We start from the raw sequence: 20,985 nt of genomic DNA on the forward strand, positions 1-20,985 counted from the left end.
TATTTCCTTTTTTTTACTATAGCAAAGATCAAATAACCTTCCTTTAATTTGTATATGTAGACATCAAATTTGTCCGACCTTGATTAAATTTACTAATAAGATAATATTATTATTAAATACAATAATAATACAAAAAAAGAAAAAAAAAAGATAAACAAAAAATACAAGAAAAGGAAAAAATAAAACAGGGGGTGCCTGGTGTCGTGCATAGCACCACTGGCACCACCCCCTACTAGGCCCTATGCCACCTACCCAGGCACAGGGCCACGACGAGAGCTCTATAAATGAGCTCCTGGTCGACCCCAAAAAAGACAGAGAGGAATGGGAGAAGATCTCGTAAAAAAAAAAGTTTCCAAAATAAAAAAAAATCTTTCTACCAAAGAAAAATCATTCAAACAAAAATCACAGTCCTTGTCGAATCGACGAGGAACCCAACCCCAAGCAAAACCTGTAAAAATAAAAAAAAAAAAAAATAGTTAGTTTTAGTTTTTTTTTTAAAATGGAGACCAAAACTTTAAACCCTGATCTACATCAATCGAGGCTATTTTTAATGAAAAATAGGTCAAATCCGATGAGAGGGGGTTGAAAGGAACGTTTTGGTGTTTTTTGAGTATTTTTTACGATTGACGGGTGACCACCGATGCCGACCGAAACAACGGACGGTGATCGACCGACGATTTAGAGAAAAGGGGTCTAAGAGTGTAGAGAGAGAGGCAGAAAAGGAAATGAGAGAAAAAAATTTTATTTTTATAGAAAGCTAAAAGCCAAAACGATATTGTTTCATTAAAGGGTTAAAATGTCATCATTTTAAGCCGAAGATCCGCGTGTTAGCCGGTGACCTTACCCAATGGCCCACTTCCATTTAACCTCTAACCGATCTAGTTGAATCAAACCAGACCAAGCCGGATCAACTCCAAATCACTGAACCGATTCAGACCGAGCCGGACCAGCCCCGAATCGCTAAACTCAACCAGACCGTCGAACCTCCCAGTCCGGTTCAGGTGATTTTTTTTTTATTTTTTTATTTTTTTAAATATTATTTTTGTTATTTTAAATTTTATTATTAATATTTATGCATATTAAAATGTTTAAATTTGCTAGAATAAATTTTGGTTATTTTATAATATTAATAAATAAGAATAAATAATGAAATATATAGTAAAAATTTGTGATAATATTATTTTTTTAAAAAATAAATCTTATAAAATAATACAAAAGTAATAGAAAAATAAGAAAAAAAAATTTTATCCGATAATAGGATTCTAAAAGTATTTCGAGTAGAGATGCTTTAAGAAAATCTCTAGGTGAGAAGATTTTTTTAAAATATTGTCTGTGTATTGAAATATTTATAAAAAATCTTCAACATAATAAAAATTTCTCTTTTTTTCATTTTTTAAATTAAAATAATGATAAAAAATTAATTAAAATTAATAAAATTTTTAAATAAAAAATAAAATGTGTGCATTAACATATTATCATTTGTATACATGACATAGTTTTTTGTAAAAAAATAAATTTGAACATCCAAAGATGAGATTTTAAGGTATTCCGAAAAACGATGCCTAAAAAAATCTTTATGTGAGAAAAAGTTCTTTCAATGTTACCAACGGACCAAAACATTTTAAGAATTATTTCAATAAAAATGTTCTAATTTATTTTTCTCGAATAAAATTTGAACAATAAACTTTTTAATATAGTTAAAAAAAACCAATTTTCAATAAATGAAAAAATAAAAAAAAATTATTTTTTAAACATCGAAAATGAGACTGTTTTTTATCAAAATCAAAGGATAACACTTAGTTAAGTGGTACCGTTTTTAAACGAGTGCTGTGAGAGTGTTAATCTTTCTCCATATATAACCAACTCTCGAATTTAAACTGTTTGCATACCATAAAATTATTTGTTTAATAAATTTTAATTAATTTTAAAATATTATTAAAATGATAAATTTTAATAGATGATCAATTATATTTAATAAAAAAAATCAATGACGATTTTGATTTTTTTTTTTTAAATTCGTCAAACGGCTCAAAAATTATTACAATAGTGTATATATATATATATATATATATAAAAGTTAATTTTGTAAGCCAACATGGTTTGGCTTGTCTCTATGATCAGCTAGTATATGCCAACATCGCTTTCGAAGTGCACCTTGCAAATGGGTATGGTTGGGCTTTTCACTTTTGTTGCATCTTTTGTTCTTTTGATTTTCCCTTCCTTTTCTAGCAATTTGAAGTCATAAAAACAAAACTTGCCCAAGTTTGTGGACTGTAGGACCCTTTCACTAGCTGGATTCCAGACTTCCAGCCACCCACACTCACTCGTCCGTACAATTAAAAATCATCTTCAAGTACTGCTTTCAGGTATATACATGTAAGTCATTTCATTTCATTCATTCTTCCTTTGGCAATCCCAAATGCATTACTAATACTAGCGTATTTAAGAAATCAAACAACAAATTGGTAAAATTGTTTTTCCGGATACTGTTAGGCCAAGCCTATATGAATTGTTGTTATTATCTATTAAACTAATTTCTGATGGAATCTCATATACTTATTTAAAAATATTCAAGAAACTCAATTGCAGTATAAATTTTTGAAAAAAAAAAGTGATCTGAGTTTTGCTGGCTAACAAATGTTTTTAAAGTATTTTTAAAATTAATTAATACATTATTTATAATAATAATAATTTTATATTAAATACAATAATTAATAATTTTATGAAAAATATTAATGTCATTAGACACTAATTAAAGTGATATTTAAAATTAATATATATATAAAATAATTTTTTAACAAATTGCAGTCCTTGATTGGATCATGCCCTTCATAGAAGATTGTGTAATGTTGCGAAAAAAGGATGGATCCTGCTGGAGAGCCTGGCAACTAGCAAGCCCTCTAGTGTTATGCTTTGCTTCCCTCCACTGCCCCCTATCCCTTCCCTCCACTGCACTCGCCCATTTGCTTTGCTTTGCTATGCTATGCTATGCTAGTTGCCTTTCCAATCCATTCCAGATCCATTCTGTGTATGTGACATGTCTTAAAAGCTGTTGTGGATCAGACATACAAAGACAAATGGGAAGGAATGACGTGGAAAATATCTTCCAAATGTAACACATGCAAATTCTATTAATTCGATTACCAATCAATTAATGATTCAATTGATTAAATTGATTAAAATCAAATTTTAAGTATACAAGAAGCACTACTTCACCACCAAACGTTGTGTTGTCTGGTGCAGGCTACTAGCCTTAAAATATTGCCAGTTTTGTCTTTCCATTTTTGGGAGCGTCGCCCTTGTCTCCTTATTTTTTCTCATTATTTTTCCTTTTTTTTTTCCCAAGTTTTTTTGTCTCGATATACAATATAGTATTGGTCTATTTAAAACAAAATGATTTGTCTCATCAAAAAAAAAAAATTTGGATCTTTTTGCTTGGAGAATTAAAAAATAAAAAATTTAATCGTTAAAATTAAACTTTTAATACTTTACAATAATTGAAAAGAAAAACGTTTGCTAATTAGGAAAGCATATTTCAAGCATATTTTGCTTGGGTAAACATGTTCTAATTGGATGATGTGAGAGGAAAGAGTGGATAGTTAGCCATTGGTAACAATATTTGAAAGAAAAGTGATCCAAATTCAATGTTTGAGAGACACTATAGAGCTCTTGATCCATCCAATATAAAACTTAGTTGAAGTTCATGCACCTTTTCAAATCTCTAGGAACACAAAATTTGTATATAAATCCCATTTTATATATATGGTTACTAAACAATTCTTCTCGTATAAACTATTGCATAATTGATCAAAGTGGAGTTGAATTTTAGATTTAGGTCAATTCATCCATGTAATTATAATTTTAAAATAATATTTAAATTTTTTATTTTAATACTTGTACTTTTTATTTTTAAACTAGGATTTTTTTGTGTTAATGACTTGATCATAAAACCCTAGTAACAATATTTTATAAGTTCCATGCTTATAAAATTATCATAATGTTTAATGGCATGATCAAATGGTACAATTTCATGAACCATGGGTAAAACTAGAGACAAGGCCTCTCACTGACTAATATTTTGCCATATTCAAGGGACAAAAACACAAAAAAAAAAAACTTTGCTTTTCTGAAATCTCCTCCAAGCAACTTGCAAATTGCAAGGGAAAAAAGAATAATAATAAGGTGATGTTGGCTATGTCTCCTACAATGTTGCAGTACAAATTAAGCAAAGGCACGTGATTTCGAGTACCTTCCAATCCAAAATCACGTGGGCATTTGAAACACCTAAATCTCTTTCCTTTTTAGGTGTTTCGACCACAGTCCTCTCTTGGCTTCGCTGCTTGTCAGATCAATCAACTTTCTCTCTTTTTCTCTTTCCTCAGTGCCAAATTTATCCAATGCTCAATATTAATATATACTTAATATAAAAAGCAAAACGGTCGGAGTCCTCAAATGTTTCAGAATCTTAGGAAGTGGTGCGCCCTTACGTGCATGTGTCACGAGTCGGAAGCTTATCTTTATTAATAGTATAATTTCAAAATTTATTGTTCAATATGCTTAAGTCAATATTTTTCAGACATTGTGCATTCTGTCACGCGATTCATTTAAGTTAAGACTTGCGTGTAAGCCGTGACATACCCAAAAAAAATTTTGCGTCAAAATACATAGAGCAAATTGCAGAAACAACAGGGGTGACTTTTGCATCATTTTAAAAGCCAAATTTGAACCTTTTTTTTTTTTGTTCAACTGAACCAAAAATAAAATTGGTAAGGAGTAGGCTTGATAAATTACTAACTTGACTTGACATAATCAATTCCTTGGCCCATTAGGAGGCCTACCTCATAACAAATGACAACACCAATTAATAATAAGGAAAATTTTCAAGAAACTTTAAGAGATAATGTTAATTAAACCTAAAATTTAGCCAGTTGGGTATCAAAGTGTTGTACAAATAGTGTATCTCAAAATAATACAACACATTTTATTACCGCTTCAACTAGGCTCAAGTTGGTCCAACTTTGATCTCTCGTTGAAAGGTATCATGAATCAAGAGATTTTTTTTTCTTTCAAATCTCAATTCCGATGACATTTTATTCTGTCACTTGAGTTGTATTTTATGATTCGTCTCCTATACAAGGTTGTCGCAGAAAGTCAATAACTGTAATAATAAATATTTAATTTTAATAATAAAAAAAATTTTTTTGTCAAAAAAAATTAAGAATAAGGGAAGTTATTTTATTTTATAAAATTTTAATCACTTTGGCTAATTTCTATTAGCTAATAATCTAAATTTAAACTTTAATGATTTTGATTATAAAAAACGTTGCCTTTAGAAACTAAACCTTCTGGATACATAAATCTGCAAAATATCTACTCCCTTCATCCAATCCCCACCGTCCATCAACCTTATCTATCACCCCCCCCAATCCCACCCTACCCCATACGTATGAAACACACTTATTTTTATTCCTTGTATTATAATGTTTATTTATCTATATACATTAGAAGAATAATTTAGCTTAAAAATTGAATAAATAAATAAATAGTACAAGAAACAAACAAACCATAAAAACTTAAATAAATGGACCGGTTTCTGGAGAGATCTTAGGCCTTGGCGTTGTTGGCAGAGGAAGGGGGACTCTTTCCTTTTCTTTTTCTCTCTGTTTTTCTTTTTTTTTTTTACCCTTTATTTTTCTCTTCAACGTTTCCCTTCACGGAAACATATGCTAAGGATTCCGTGTTGAAGCTCCATAAAAATGTGTCCTAATTCATGTTAGTCTTGTTTTGAAGTTTATATTATAGGTGGGTTTGGCTTGGTTTCAAGGTATTTTTTTTCCTTGGTTCCTGGTTTTAAGTTTTGTTGGTTTGGTTATAATTTGTCGACTAGACAAGGACTTTTGTTTTTGAGCTTAGTGTTGTTGGCTTTGGTTTTGAAGAATGGCAAATAGAGGAGAGAAAAACAATGATTTTTATGCAGTTTTGGGGTTGAATAAGGAATGCACTCCAACAGAGCTCAGGACTGCTTATAAGAAACTTGCCCTGGTTAGAATTTTAGCCATCCTTAAACTTTGAACCATCTTTTTTTTTAATTCTTGTTTTCCCTTTTTATCCCACAATTCAATCAACTTGGTTTACTTAAAATTAAGAAAAAAAAAAAAAAAAAGCTTTTGAAAGATCATGGCATTTTATTTGAATTGTTTCTGTTGTGGACTTAATGTATACTTATGCATTTTGAACCTGGATTTCATAATTGAGTTAAAACTCTTATCTGGGATTTATTCCGGTATTGAAATATGGCTTTTCCATAAGAAAGCAGGGAAAAGAGATATATTGGTTAATGAAGAAGGAAAATTGATTTAATTTCCATTTCCATAGCAGGGTAAGAAAAAGAAAAAATAGGTTGGAATTTTTCCTGGGAAAATTTGAACTTGAAGATTTGTTGTACTAAAAACAAGTTATTTTTTGTTTCATGAGACAGAGATGGCACCCTGATCGTTGCTCAGCTTCAGGAAATTCAAAGTTTGTGGAAGAAGCCAAGAAGAAATTCCAGGCTATTCAACAAGCCTATTCTGGTAAATTTCTATAACCTTATGGCATAAAGTTGATTTTATTTTTTTTTCTTTATTTTGGGGTATAAAGTTGATTTTTTTTTTTTTTTGGGTGGGTGGGAATTATTGGATTGACCATTCACGAGATGCTGCTTTTCTTTCACTCACTTCTTTTTCTGGCATGACAGTTCTGTCTGACGCAAACAAGAGGTTCCTGTACGACGTAGGAGCTTACGACAGTGATGATGACGAAAATGTATTTTTCTTTTTCTGCTCTGAAAGTCCTTTTTACTTTCCCTTTTACTTTCCTTTTAATCCCTTCCCATGATTTAAGTAGATGAGATTAAGGTTAATCAAAGCAAACTTGAAGACAAAATTATTTCCTTTTTGAATGGTTATTTGCAGGGCATGGGAGATTTTTTGAACGAAATGGCAGAGATGATGAGCCATACAAAATCTAGTGTAAGCTTCTGTCATTTGGATTCCATTGTTTTTCTTATCCAATTTCAGTCTCATTTTGAGTAAACTAAACAAACTGTAGTGCATGTCATAGGGTTAGGGTTGCTTTTGGATAATCCTAGGTATTAGCTGTTTTTAACCTTTATTTATGGCGTTGCTTCAGTTTTAGTTTGACAAAATAGACCGCCAATGGGCCAGTTAGAGGTCACGAGTCCAAAATAAAAGTGACTTTTTCAGTGTAGGCCCTTTTTTTTTTTTTTTTTGCTTTTTATGGCTGACACTTGATATGATCGTTTGTCTGGTTGGAATCCCATAAAATCTGTTGTAGTTTGGCCCATTTTAGGGATTAGCCAATGGTCTCCCTTCCCTGCTCTTTCCTACGGGAAGGACACTTGAAAGAAAGACTTGGTGTACCCTTGGAAAGTGGACTTGATTAATTATATTTGTATGTTCCAAGCATTCTTTTTATCATGTGTTTCAGGTGTCGGATATCGGATTCATATGAGAGGGAATTTACAAATAATAATCATTCCATTGCATATTTAAAGTAATGATGCCACTAGGTGCTATTTGATGGTCCTAGAGATTTCAATGTTTAGAGTGGTAATGCTCACCCCATGACATAATGAAAAGTTTATAATAGTGATTTGATGCTTTGGCTAAAGCTTAGTGAGAAATCTTAATCTTGGAGAAACAAAATATGACAATGATGAAGGTAAAAGATTGCAGATTCATGGGATAATACAATTTAAAGTTTGATCAAACTTGGTTATTTCAAAATGCCTAGGGCTGTAACACCAAGGAATTGATCAAATTTTTTTAGGAACTTGTTAAATATTGAGGATTGTAATAGTATTTTTTGACAAAGATTTTGTAATTTTGAACTAATAGGAAACTGGAGAGGAAAGCCTTGAGGAATTACAGGAATTGTTTGAAGAAATGTTCCAATCAGACTTTGATTCATTTGGGTCTAGTGGTCAGTCCACTATGTCCTGTTCTGCTTCATCTTCGTTTGCGCCTCATGGTGAAAGTTCTGGCTCCAACAAGCGGAATTCCTCTGATATGAGCTCTGGGGCGATGAGGCTGGAGAGTACTTATAGCTTCAATGTACAATTTCACGGTTTCTGTCTGGGGGTAAGTGCTATACTTTCTTGCATATTATCCAACTATATTCACTTAAATCTGTGAATTAGCATAATTAATCTTACTAATTTTTGGTTCAAAATATGTTGGAATTAATTTAGTTTACAAAACGTGCAGTTTGTTAATGCATGAGAAATAAACAGAATACAGATGTAATCTATTCTGTGCTTGAGTATATTGTGTGTTCTATTCATAAGCAGGATATGTTGTGTGATTTGGTACATAGAAACACATTACATAGCTTTAGTTCTCCATTTTGAGCTTTAGATTGGTATTTAAAAGCTCTAACATCTAGCCCAGTCTTCTGGTTAATCTTTGTCAAACTTTTGTGTCGAGGCATGTGTCATAAAATAACATTACCATTGAGGAAGCAAACAGTGGACTAGGCGTATGAGGTGTGGAGAAAGATGGTAAATGTTTGTATTTTGTTGTTTTTTTTTTTTTTTTAAATACTTGAAATTGTACTGATCAGTAGAACTAAAGGTTTAGCACTCTATTAATGGTTTACAGTATTAACTTATGCAATCTAAAGTATGCTCTGCCATTTTTTCCCCCACTATTCTTTCAAGTAAATGATGTAAAATTCTCATGGATGCTATTGTTTCTGATCGATGTTTTGAAGACAGGTGAGACACAACCAAGATATCAAGCAACAGAGAGAAGCCAGAGGAGGAATGCTAGGAATGGCCGGCGGTAGTAGTAGGCGGAGAAGTGGCAGGAAACAGAAGGTTTCATCTGGCCATGATGTTTCTTCCAAGGACTCTGGCATATCTGCTTCATCATTCACCAGTTTACTAATTGATTAATGCAAATTCAACCTTACCATTTTGGCCAACTTACCATATTGACTTGACCAATTAGGGAGACGACGGTGCATCCTGGGGCCAAGATGGAGCCTGTGGGTGAGATTTTGATGGCCATGGACAGTGCCAAAGGTACAAAATCACCACCACAAAGGAGGCCAAACTATCACAAGAAGATTAATTTGGATATTTTATTTTAGCATCGCGAAGAAACGAGGCAGCAATTACAGTTTCACCTTTGTTGTCATGGTCTGCCATGGTTTACCACTGTAGCTGTGGTAAGCATGTTAAATTTTCAATGTATTTTCATCTATAGCTTTGTTATGCTCTCTCTTAGTACTCTATATTGCTAATCTATGGGCTTCCCTTTTAGCCTAAGCTAAATTATTACTATATGCCAGCATATTTCGCCAATAAGATACATACTCTAATTCCAGCACAACAAAAAAATGGAAAGAAAAATGAAATCATGCTCCATGTTTGTGGTATTAAAACTGTTTCAATCAAGGACGAAATTTTGGGGTGCGGGATAGAAAACTTTCAAACCTTTTTTCTTTTTTATGCTTTTTCTTGTAAATTAGAAATAGCAAACAAGGAAACTGGAAACAGGGCAGTTCTTGCAGCTGCAACTGGAATGGTCAGCCGAGAATGTGTCAAAATCTTTCCTGTTTGCTCTTTGGTGTCCAAAAGTGAAGTGGCAATTTGGCTGGGTCCAACTTCATGTGGGTTTTGGACCTAGAAAAAGTTTTGTCAAATGCAGTGGTTAATGATTATATCCAACTTCAAGGCATACACCGCACGACTTTTAACCCGACCTCAATTCTCCCGCACCACATTTTGGTTTGATGAAGGAAAAGGAAGTCATGGGCCCCAAACCAGAAACCAACCTTGCAAGTTGCCAAAAAAAACTCCATGCCGAGTCCCAAGGTTCTACTTTTCTCCACATTTTCCATCACTTTCCAACTGCCATACAACTTGGGCAAATAGCATGGTTTCTGTCTGATTAGCACTACATATTATTTTAAAATTTTCAAACCAAGGGAACAAAAAAAAAATTGCTGGTCTCAATTCAAGGGGCTGTTTGATTCCATTTTAACGTGAAAAATGTTGTGGGGGGCAATAAGTTGAATGTTCATCAATCATCATATCTAACATTGAAGAATGGTTGAGACTTTTTGTTAAGTATTTTCTTTTTATGATCCAATAGGTTTCTGTCATTCAGTTGTAGAGATTTGTATGATAGGGATCAGATTGATTTTGGGTCAGGCGGTGCATTTTGAAATGCTTTACTACCAACTAGCCAGACTTGAATCTTGACCTAATCGAGTGTCTTGCAAAGGACATTATTATCTTCTGAAAACATGCTTTGTATGGAGGATTTTCAAGAACCCAATATCTAACCACTTTTTTTTTAGATATTTACCAAGTAAATTAATTTTTTTCTATAGCATATGTGAATCCATATATTGCTTTGAGTGATATGGTGGTAAACTATAAATTCTTTATAGATATATTATAATTGAAAAGAAGGTGTAGAATCAAAATGGTGGTTCTAACAAATTCAGACCTAAAAAATTGTTTCATGATTTAATAGAAAATACTATAGAACTCACATGGTCAATTGCTTTATTTTTTTTAACAAAAGAAATCATAATTTAAGAATAAAAAATTAGACGTATCATGATTAAATTTTATGATAAGTGACATTTTTTAATGTTGATTTCAAGAATCAATAAAATTAAATTCAAGATTGATATTCATGATTGTTGAGTGTTACTTTAATACTGTTTTGACATTTTCGAATTAGATTTTATGTTTTGTGAATGATTATTATTATAATTTATTTATTATTTCAAGAAGCACGTTACATTAAATATATTTTTTGTATTACTAAATTATTTTAAAAAGTTCAAGAAAACGACAAAAAAATACATCAATTTTTATATTAATTTGCCAAATATATATGACACCTTAATCAATTGAAACCATTTTTAGTTTGTAATCATTGAATGAAACCCTCATCCAAATTCCAATATACAAAAGCAATAGTTCTTGTTGCAAAGATTAAGACGTATGCTAAGTATAGGGTATCTAACCTATGTTCTTGTGCTAATGGTTTTGCCAAAGTAGCCCTACCAAGCAACAAATTTCAAGCTAAAATATTGTAGCATTATTGGCCATTGGAGAAAGTTATGATAATGATGGGAGCTAGTTGCTGTAAAATTTGGCAAAGTGGACAAATTGAGGAATAGTTGGGAAACAACAAATGTTTAAACAAAGTACAAGTTAATGTTAAGTTTTTTTTTTTTTTTTTTTTTGGGGGGGGGGGGGGAGTGCACATGATGTTAACCTTTGATTATTAGGGCCAACAAGTGGAGCATTTAAAGATAAAGCTGGTAAGGAGCAAGTTGAAATAGAATAATACTAGTAGAAAATCTGGTTAATTCCAGAAAAATCATTCTCCAAGCAGATGGTTTGGATTTAGTTTTATCATTGTCGACATGTTTCCCACTTGTGAAAAAAGAGACATTGGTAGTTTGGATACCCTGTTTTTCATGCAGAGGTTTGGTTCCTTACGAAATGACTCAATCTTTAATTTCATTATTATTTTTTTCATAACAGAGTTTTTGTGTGAATTAAATTTCATCACACTTTTAATATGATATAATTAAACTCATTACATCATCAATTGAATTTAAATATTAATTTCAATGAAATTTATTCAATATAAATTTTTTTATAAAATTTTTTTAATTATAATTATAATAAACTTTATTATTATTTTTAATCTTATCAAATTCATTCTCACCAAAAAAATCTTTCTTCTTTCATACAGGCAACATCCGGGGAAGGTCCAAACTGAAAACGTATAGCGCCCCCGTGAATGAAGGAGAGTAATGGACCTAAATGGGCAAATTGGATTTACATTCAAAATACAAAATGGGTTAACGACTGTCATTTTCTTTTGTGTCCTGTGGGTGAAAACTGGGCTTTCAAGGAGGTCACCAGCCAATGAACCAAGTTAAGCCTAATCTGTCAGGGGCATGCTGCGTGCCTACTTCAACTGCCCAAGCTCTTATCTGGGAGTTGGGGCAACAAATTTATGTCCCATGCTCAAGTACGGAATATTTTACATAGCAATTTAGATATAGAGATGGTATTTCATGTATTTATATTATATAAAATATTAAATTTTATATATTTATATTATATTTTATATAAAATTACGTATTATAATTTATATTGACATAATAATATGAAATATAATTTTTATATTTTGTTCAATCCATATATAATTATTATTACAGTTTTAAATTATGTTACCGTCATATCTTATATTTATATCATATTTATATCATATCATTATATTATATTTTAAATTATTAAGTCTATCTAAGTAGGATCTTTAAAGTTCACTCCTTTTGCCCCATTTTTTCTTTTGGCCAATCTTTTTGCCTGATTAATTGGTAGACTTATACCTATTTATAGCTCAGTAATAAAAATGAGAAGAGGAAAATACTTATTTGTACCAAAGTTACTTCTAGACTAAACAAGTAATAGAATCCAAAATATAATTTAATTAGTTCATACAATTAATTTTAAAAAATAATATTTTTATCCTTGAATAATGACTTTTTTGTATAAAAAATAAAATAAAAAAGTAGCAAATGTATACATTCTCTTATTAATAATTTATTATCTCCCTAAATTTATGTGAAGGGGCTAACAGGTCACAAATTTCTACTCAAAGTATATGTCATTTTTGTCATGTGCAAAGAGCCTTTGAAAAAAATACAACCACTAGTCAACAAGAAAGGGATTGTCTTCACATTCTTGCAAGAACATTAGCAACAATTTTCCTTCAACCACATTATGGTTGTATAATGAAAGTCAGTTAGTACATAATTCTGAACATTCCAAATATTGTTTTTATTGCAATAGTTACATCGTTAAAACAAATGTTTTTAATTGCTAGAGATCCAACAACACATTCATATTGTCTTTTAGCAAGGAAAGTAGATTAGATTTTAATTTTCAAATCTTGACATTATGAATAGGAGTAAATTAAAAGAATATTGAAAGAGAGTTAATTCTTACTATATCATGCAAAACCCAATTCTTTGAATCATTTAAAAAAAAAAACATAAGAAGAAAAATATATAAAATCTTGATTTTTTAAAATAAAAGAGTAACTAAAAGGAAAAGAAAACAAAAAGAAAGAAAAACAAGATGGTGTAATTGATAACCATTACTATCATCAAAGCTTACCACATTAAATTTTATTGTAGACAATTTCAAGCAAATTATATATAAGTCTATGACTTAAACATTAGTGTGCTTATTTCCCATATGGTAAATCATTGTTAAGAATGTATATGGATAGGGTTCGAGGAGGATAGAGTATTTTTTATCTCTGAAGTTTAATATTATATTCATCTATGTATTCATATTTATGGGTATTTAATAAGTACGAGTAATTTTTATATTTATAGTTTAAAAAAATAAAAAATTAGTTTTTTAGCTTTTTAATTTTTATATTGTATAATCTTTTATAAATATATATATTTAATAAAAGTATATTAATTTTAATTAATTAAAAATAATAATTTTATATTATTTAATAAAAATTTTTTATTAAAATATATAAATATATATGTAAAATATAAATATAGAATGAATATTATATTATCATCTTTATTTCTGTACTTAATAAAAATTTAAAATTTAATTTGTTTTATTTTTATATTTATAATGTAATATCTATTTTTATCTTCATTGAAATAAAATATTAATTTTTTTATTAGACAAGAATAAAATTCACATCCTCTGATTGAAGAAGGAAAGTGTTTGGGTGACCGTCTGCTGGGATCTGAACATAAATTTTTGAGCAATTATTGAAATTGCAAAGGGGACCATTTCTGATGATAAGTTGACACCCAATGAATTCAAGAATCAAACCAAAATTTATTGCCACAGTTCAATCACAATTTACAATGATTTTTTTTTTTTAACAGACAATTCACAATTTTAAGTACTGATAACAACTTTTACAAAGTTGTTTGTACTTTTTCTTCAATTCCCACTAAAATTTAGTACTAATTAATAGTTTTGCCAAACAAATATTTTATAATACTCCATGTAACTATATATAGCATATGTTTACTTGGGAAATGATTTAAGAAAGTGAGAATTTCTAATCATAATGGATGATGGATGACCTAACATTCGGTTCTAGTTAATAAAAAAAAAAACAGTCATTTTCCAAACAATGGGGTCTTTTTAATTCTTTGAACATTTAGACAAAACTAAGGTATAATATGATCCATTGGTTCATTGCTTGAATTTTGACAAAAAGAAAGAGAATTTTGAAAATTGTTGCAAGCTCCCAAAAGATAATATTTTTAAAGTTTATATTTGATATATTATAAGTAAATCAAATGATATCTCTTTATTAATAAATAAATATTAATTTTTAAAATAAATTTATAAAAAATTAATATTTTGTAAAAAACTTATTTGATGGTATCATTTGATTTATTTTATTAATAAAATAGTATTATTTAATTAATTGATAGTATATAAATTTTATATATTGATAATACATCCAATATAAGTTTATATTTTAATTAGATTTGATAATATAAAATTTAATATAGTGATATGATATGAAAATAATACGAATAAAAGACATAAAGATAATACTATTTAAAATTTTTAAAAAAATCATAAAGAGATTTAATAAAATAAAAAAAATTATATTTTATATTTTCGTGTCGACATAAATTATTATATGTGATTTTTGTGTAAAGTATAATAAAAATATAATATTTTATATTACACAATAATATAAATTATCATATCTAATTTTAATGCTATTAGTTAAACCAAAAGCAAAGTTAAAACCTACAAGCTAATGTTACTAAACCTAGAAATTAATATAAATATTAATCTGGTTTTTGATGCACAATCCTTTGCCACGGCCCACGAGACAGATAGAAAAAAAAAAAGGGTGTCCTACCGTCCTGCGCCTCGACATTCAGTGTTGGTGGATCTAGATTTGCTTCAATCTTATCCCTATTGACGTGTAAATAAATTTTAATTAAATCTATCAAAGTGGGAGCCATATGTTCCCCCACGCACTTGACCAAGTCCAAATGACTCCCACTTTTTAGCAAATGCCTCCCATTCCTTTTCCTATTCCTATTCCTATTCTTTTGGGGTTTCAGCTTCGAGGCTCACTTCATGTTTCTCCTCTCGGCCTAATTTTTTGCTTAAAAAATTTTGACTGGCCATTTCGATTTTACATTTTTGGGATTATTAATTGGGTTTGCTTGTTTATTCCACAATCAATTTCATTCAATTCTAATTTTAACAAGAATTGTTAGGATGCTATATTTAAAAAAAAAAATCGTAACTTATTAAAAATAAATATATATAATTATTAAATTTTAAAATTATTAAATATTTTTTAAATAATTATATGAATCAATTAAAATAAATTTTAAATTCAAAATGTTATACTTTTAGTAGATGAAAGTGATGACAAAATTATTAAATTATTGGTTGAAGTCTCAGGTTTAAACAAAAATAATATATTAAAATTCTTAAAACAAATTAACATCTTACTCATATGCATTGGTGGATCATATGTAAATATGAAGTGTCCAAGTGTACCTTAAATGAAAATTGAAAAATAAAAAAAAATTAAATGAAAAATATTTTTTGAACATTCAAAAAATATTTTAAATATATTTTCATTGATAAAATTAATAAATCTATCAACATATTTTTATATATTGTAAGTGGATATAAAAAAAATTCTAAATCAATTACTACTCATATCTATAGAATTTGATGAATTAAAGAATTCAAATATTTAAATTTATTTGCAACGATCATTAATTTCTCATGTACTAACAACAATTTTTTATGAAAATAATCTAAAATTAAATATAAATTATTATTATACTATGACAAAATATGACTATTTATCATATAATAATCTTACATTTAAGATCAGTGTTAAAGAATTAAAATCCAATGATAATAATCAAAATTATCAAGATGAATAAACTTATCCACTTAACCATTTTATTAATCTCTTGTTAATCATTTACTAATATATTAGTAGTTGATTTGAACACTTCATTCTTAAGACTAAGTTTTAGACTTTATCCCAATTTATCCATGTTTGTTTTGTTTGATGGCTCCAAATGGAGCCATATTAGCCGGAGCCATGCACCCCAAATTTAGCCATCAACTTCTCTCTTCTCAACCCTTCCTCTATAAAAACCCTAACCCATCATTTCTCTGAGGAAAAAAAAAAAACTCTTTCAACATATCCCCACCACCTCGCCAGATCTGCCCTTTTCCGTTTCGTTCCTTCCCCTCTCTTAGTAACAGTCGTTCTCGGCCGGGTCACAAAAGAACTATTGATTATACATCAAATAATTAATTAGTAATCTTTTGGTTGTTTGTTAGCGGCTTTTTAACGGGTGTTACGTTATAGAGAAGAGTTGTTCATATCGACCATGGGGTTCCTACACAAACTTTGGGACGAAACGCTTGCCGGGCCTATGCCGGAAACCGGCCTCGGAAAACTACGAAAGTATGATTCGTTTACAGCCACAAGATCATCGCCTGCTCCTCATGTTGTTGATGCTAAGATGATAACTAGGAGCATTACGATTCTTAAGAGTAACTCTGGTTTTAGGAACCAATCCGTGGAGCCGGGTTCGACTCCAGGTTCTCCTTCTGGGTCTAGCACTCCTGGGACACCTTTGTCACGTAAGTTCATTTTCGTGGTGGTCATTTAATTATCTGGTTTTCTTTGTTATTTTCTACTTTTGTATAGGAACAAAAGGTTGTTTTGGTTCTTTGATTAAAATGGGCTTGAAATGGCCAGATCTTAATTGGTACTTGTGTTAATGGTTGCAGCGGGGACACCGCGTGGGGATTTCAGGAGATGCACGAGAAGAAAATCGTCAGCTGAAGCACTTGAATCCGCTGAGTCTAGAAGTCCGACTGTTTACGATTGGTTCTCTCTCTTTTCCTCCATCCCTGCAAAAATTGATCTCACCCTTGAACTACTATGATCATTCAAATAAAGATTATAAAGAAAAACTTGGAACATGGCTTGAAATTAGGTGAATCTTGACTTAAAAGTATTTTCTTAGTAAAAAATTAGTCAATGATTTTCTAATAGACCCAAATATTATCAAAGAGAGAGCTACATACCTATGCTTGACTTGAGCCTGTCACTTAATTTGACAACATCTTCCCTAAGACTAATTGAGAAATGCAAAGGAAATAACTAAAAGTTTTGATGAGAAATGCAAATACTAAAATATTGGTACGTATTTAACTATGTTTTGTAATTTGTGTTGATATTGTAGGATTGTGATAAGTGCTTTGGATCGTTGAGAGAGGAAATTGGCGATTTTTCTTTTGAAGAATCAGTATACTGAAGAAGCTTTTGTACATATAGAGCAACTTTGGTGGAAATTTCATTATATATCTTATGCACACATATATATATATATATATATTGCTAATAAGTTGGTTACAACATTAAGATAGATTGGGTGATTGAATGAAGGATCGCAACCGATCGAGAAAGCATCACTGTTTCTTGGAGTTTCCTAGAGAGGAAAGACAGACGTAGGAGAGCTGTTTTGTGCATAAATCTTTCTTGTTCTAGCTTAGAGAATTTTTTCTCCCTTTCAAGTTTTTGTAAATATGATTTTCTGTTTTTTTTTTTTTTTTTTTGGTCTTGGCTTTGTTATGTACATATAGATCTGTGTACATCTGAATCCTCTTCTAATGAAACTTCTTAATTTGCAGCCTGAAAAACTTTACTTTACATTATTGGATTTTGCTGCCTACGTTCCTAAGTTTGTTTTCATTTTGAGCATTTTAACTCATCATTAACTGCATACTTTTCCTTGTATGTCTAGTCTCTTTCCCACTCTGCTATTGCCTGAATTGGGAAAGTGGGGGCAGGAAAAAACTGAACCAGTCACTGCCACCAGTCCTCCTCCTCTCCACTAGCTGGCTATGAGATAAATCTAAACGTGGGTCAGATTAGTGAGACTTTTGGACTTATAAGTTCCCTCATTTGTTTTTATGCAGAACTGTTAGATAAGCTGTCTCATCGTGCAATATAAAGTATATAAGCCCAGAAGAGTAGATCCAATTTGTAAAGGCACTTTTCCCACAAAATTTAACCATACAATCGACCCGAAAAACAACTTATCCTCTGTTCTGCTTTTCCTACGCCCAATTGACAGGCCAAACTGTCATTGTTTTAAATAGATTTGATAACTTATGTTATTATATGATGTAAAATATTATATTTATATTATTTTATATATAAAAATTATATATTATAATTTGTATTAATATGTAATATAATATTTACTTTTTATTTTTTAAAATTTATTTATAATTTTTTTAAAATTTAAAATTATATCATTATATCATATTTTAAATTATTAAATTTAATTTCAGTTCATATATAGTTTAGTTACTTTCAATTCATTTAGAACAATTGATCCCGATCTTTGCATCTCCAGCTAGGCAAGCTGATAAATAATGTTTTACTACTAGCAAGTAATTGATCGATATATATATCACATTGATATAATGAAATCAAACCTTTTGGTATAAGTGGGTGTACATAACATGTACTGTACCACAAATGGTTTGCATGAAGAGTTCCGTGGGAGAGGGGAAAAAGTTAAAATGAAATTTGTTTTGTTTTGTTGTATTTTATTTTTTAAATTTTTAATGTCATATATATTTATTTCAAGTCATTACTTCACGTGCATTTCATTTTTTACATTATAATATCACGTAAATGCCAGCTATCTCTGATAACCAAAGATATTTAATCCCTAATTAAGCTAATTAAAATATTTATGTAATTTTAAAACTATATGATTATAATTACGGCATTCATGTTAATAAACGTTAATTAAATTTAGTCTAACCAAGTAATGATTAATTGAATAATTATATCATTTCAAATAAAAATATTGAAATATTTTAAAATTCTGAATAAAAACTTTAAACAAAACTGTGATTTGTACGAAGGTAAAAGGAAATGCACGAATTTTTTGTACTTTAAAAGAAAGATGAGAGATGTTGAATTTGGAATTGACCAACAAAAGAGTAGATATTAGCTACTAGTAATTTGTGTACAAAAGGGTAATTTAGGTTCACGACTGGAAAGACAAGTGTACAATCGATAATTCAACACAATACGATGGCGTTTTCCGTCAATTTACAATTTTAAATAATCAGATAAAACAGGACGTTTCAACAACTAAGCCGGCAACCCGTTCACACCGGTGACGGGATCCCACATTTCCCCAATCAAATCCTTCCACCTCACCATCTGTTCTCCACGTGTCTCCTCGTCTATACATCTTTCACCGACGCCGTCATTACCCCCCTCTCCCCCACTTTCCCTCCCGTCAACCGGTAATAAAAAGCAAAGGAACCAAAAACCATAAACAAAAATACCCTAATTCCCTCTCCGTTGAAACCCTTTTTTTTTTTTTTTTCAAATTATCGAATTTTTTGGATCTCCATGGAGGAAGACGAAGAGATCCAATCGCACCCGTCCGCTGCAGCAACCGGATCTCCATCTGCGTCGTCACCGTCACCGACGTCCAACGGTCGTATAACCGTAACGGTAGCCGCCGGGCCTCCTTCCGATCCACCACCTCTAGAAGAGCCGCTACAACATGAAAACACGCTTACGCTGGCTCTTCCACCGCCGCAACAGCCGAAGAACATTGGCGGCGGTGGAGGCGGAAGAGAAGACTGCTGGAGCGAAGGCGGTACAGCGGTTTTAATCGACGCGTGGGGGGAGCGGTATTTGGAGCTGAGCCGTGGGAACTTAAAGCAGAAGCATTGGAAAGAAGTGGCGGATATCGTGAGTGGCAGAGAGGACTATACAAAAACTCCGAAAACGGATATTCAGTGTAAGAATCGAATCGATACGGTCAAGAAGAAGTATAAGTTAGAGAAAGCTAAGATTGCAGCTGGAGGTGGGCCGAGTAAGTGGGTCTTTTTTGAGAAATTGGATCAACTTATAGGACCCACGGCGAAATCCACGGCGAAGATATCTGTTAATGCTGCGGCCGTGGGTGGTGGTAGTGGTGGAAGTGCTGGCTTGTTGTCTAAACTACCCATGGCGATTCCAGTTGGGATCCGGTCCAGTTTGAATTCATTTAGAGTTTCTCAGGTTCAGGAAAGACAACAACAACAGCAAAAGCAACCTAGGACGGTTGTATTAAAGAATCAGAATAAGATGCAGCTTAGGAAACGGGGTCCGGTGGATATGGATTCCGAGGAGGAGGAGGATGATGAGGAGGAGGAGGAAGAAGCGGATTCGTTGGATAGTTTACCGCCACCTCCAACGGGGAAGAGGGCGAGGACTGTGGTTCACAAGGGTGTCAATTCAGGGGGGAAAGGAAGAAAATGGGGGAATTCAGTTAGGGAATTGACCCAGGCCATATTGAGGTTTGGGGAAGCGTATGAGCACGCGGAGAGTGCGAAGCTGCAACAGGTGGTGGAGATGGAGAAGCAGAGGATGGAATTTGCGAAGGAGCTGGAGTTGCAGAGGATGCAGTTTTTCATAAAGACCCAGATGGAGATTTCACAGTTGAAGCATGGGAGAAGAGGTGGTGGAATCTGGAATTCTAGTAATCATCATAGTAAAATTAATAATAGTAGTAATAATAATAACAACAACAACAACAATAGTGATAGTAGCAACTAAATTCAGTATGCTTGGAATTGGATTAGGGGTTAGATTTTATGTGTTTTCTTGGGTAAAGACCCTAGATTTGTATTGGAATTGGTAGTTTTCGAGTGTATTTCCATGCTTTCTTTATTGTACTTAATTTATCACAATTTAACTTGAACCAATGTTAAGATAGTCACTAGATGCTCAATTAGATTGTACCCAAAGAAGTTTCTCTTAAATTCATGTGAATGTAGTTGGATATTGTCACATCAAA

The 20,985-nt window shown here is 31.3% G+C and overlaps 3 protein-coding genes across 7 annotated transcripts; all 3 read left to right on the plus strand.

Annotated features, from left to right (window-relative positions):
- The first annotated feature begins 5,519 nt into the window (after positions 1-5,519).
- LOC111281273 (uncharacterized) lies at positions 5,520-10,169 on the plus strand. 4 transcript variants are annotated; one of them, XM_089757362.1, is made up of 8 exons: positions 5,521-5,824; positions 5,937-6,042; positions 6,479-6,572; positions 6,737-6,804; positions 6,954-7,010; positions 7,899-8,141; positions 8,773-8,878; positions 9,012-10,169. In XM_089757362.1, exons 2-7 carry the CDS (start codon positions 5,938-5,940, stop codon positions 8,845-8,847), a joined length of 642 nt encoding a protein of 213 aa, XP_089613488.1. In that variant the 5' UTR covers positions 5,521-5,824; position 5,937; the 3' UTR covers positions 8,848-8,878; positions 9,012-10,169. The 4 variants fall into 4 exon arrangements, with proteins under 4 accessions (XP_089613489.1, XP_089613488.1, XP_022724717.2 ...); XM_022868982.2 differs by having other exon boundaries at positions 5,521-6,042; positions 8,777-8,878; XM_089757363.1 differs by lacking the exons at positions 8,773-8,878; positions 9,012-10,169 and adding an exon at positions 8,487-8,725 and having other exon boundaries at positions 5,520-6,042.
- A 6,082-nt stretch (positions 10,170-16,251) lies between these two features.
- LOC111280997 (dormancy-associated protein homolog 4-like) lies at positions 16,252-17,847 on the plus strand. Of its 2 annotated transcripts, XM_022868561.2 has the most exons (3): positions 16,254-16,741; positions 16,892-16,991; positions 17,350-17,847. In XM_022868561.2, exons 1-3 carry the CDS (start codon positions 16,486-16,488, stop codon positions 17,375-17,377), a joined length of 384 nt encoding a protein of 127 aa, XP_022724296.2. In that variant the 5' UTR covers positions 16,254-16,485; the 3' UTR covers positions 17,378-17,847. The 2 variants fall into 2 exon arrangements, with proteins under 2 accessions (XP_089613286.1, XP_022724296.2); XM_089757160.1 differs by lacking the exon at positions 17,350-17,847 and having other exon boundaries at positions 16,252-16,741; positions 16,892-17,343.
- A 1,435-nt stretch (positions 17,848-19,282) lies between these two features.
- Positions 19,283-20,985, plus strand: ASIL2 (sequence-specific DNA binding transcription factor). The gene has a single exon (XM_022868744.2). The coding sequence runs from the start codon at positions 19,548-19,550 to the stop codon at positions 20,742-20,744; it is 1,197 nt and encodes a 398-aa protein (XP_022724479.2). The 5' UTR covers positions 19,283-19,547; the 3' UTR covers positions 20,745-20,985.

This window comes from Durio zibethinus, chromosome 28, assembly GCF_047325235.1.
Source record: "Durio zibethinus cultivar Kanyao isolate XHJ-2024 chromosome 28, ASM4732523v1, whole genome shotgun sequence".
In the NCBI taxonomy this organism is placed as follows: Eukaryota; Viridiplantae; Streptophyta; class Magnoliopsida; order Malvales; family Malvaceae; genus Durio; species Durio zibethinus.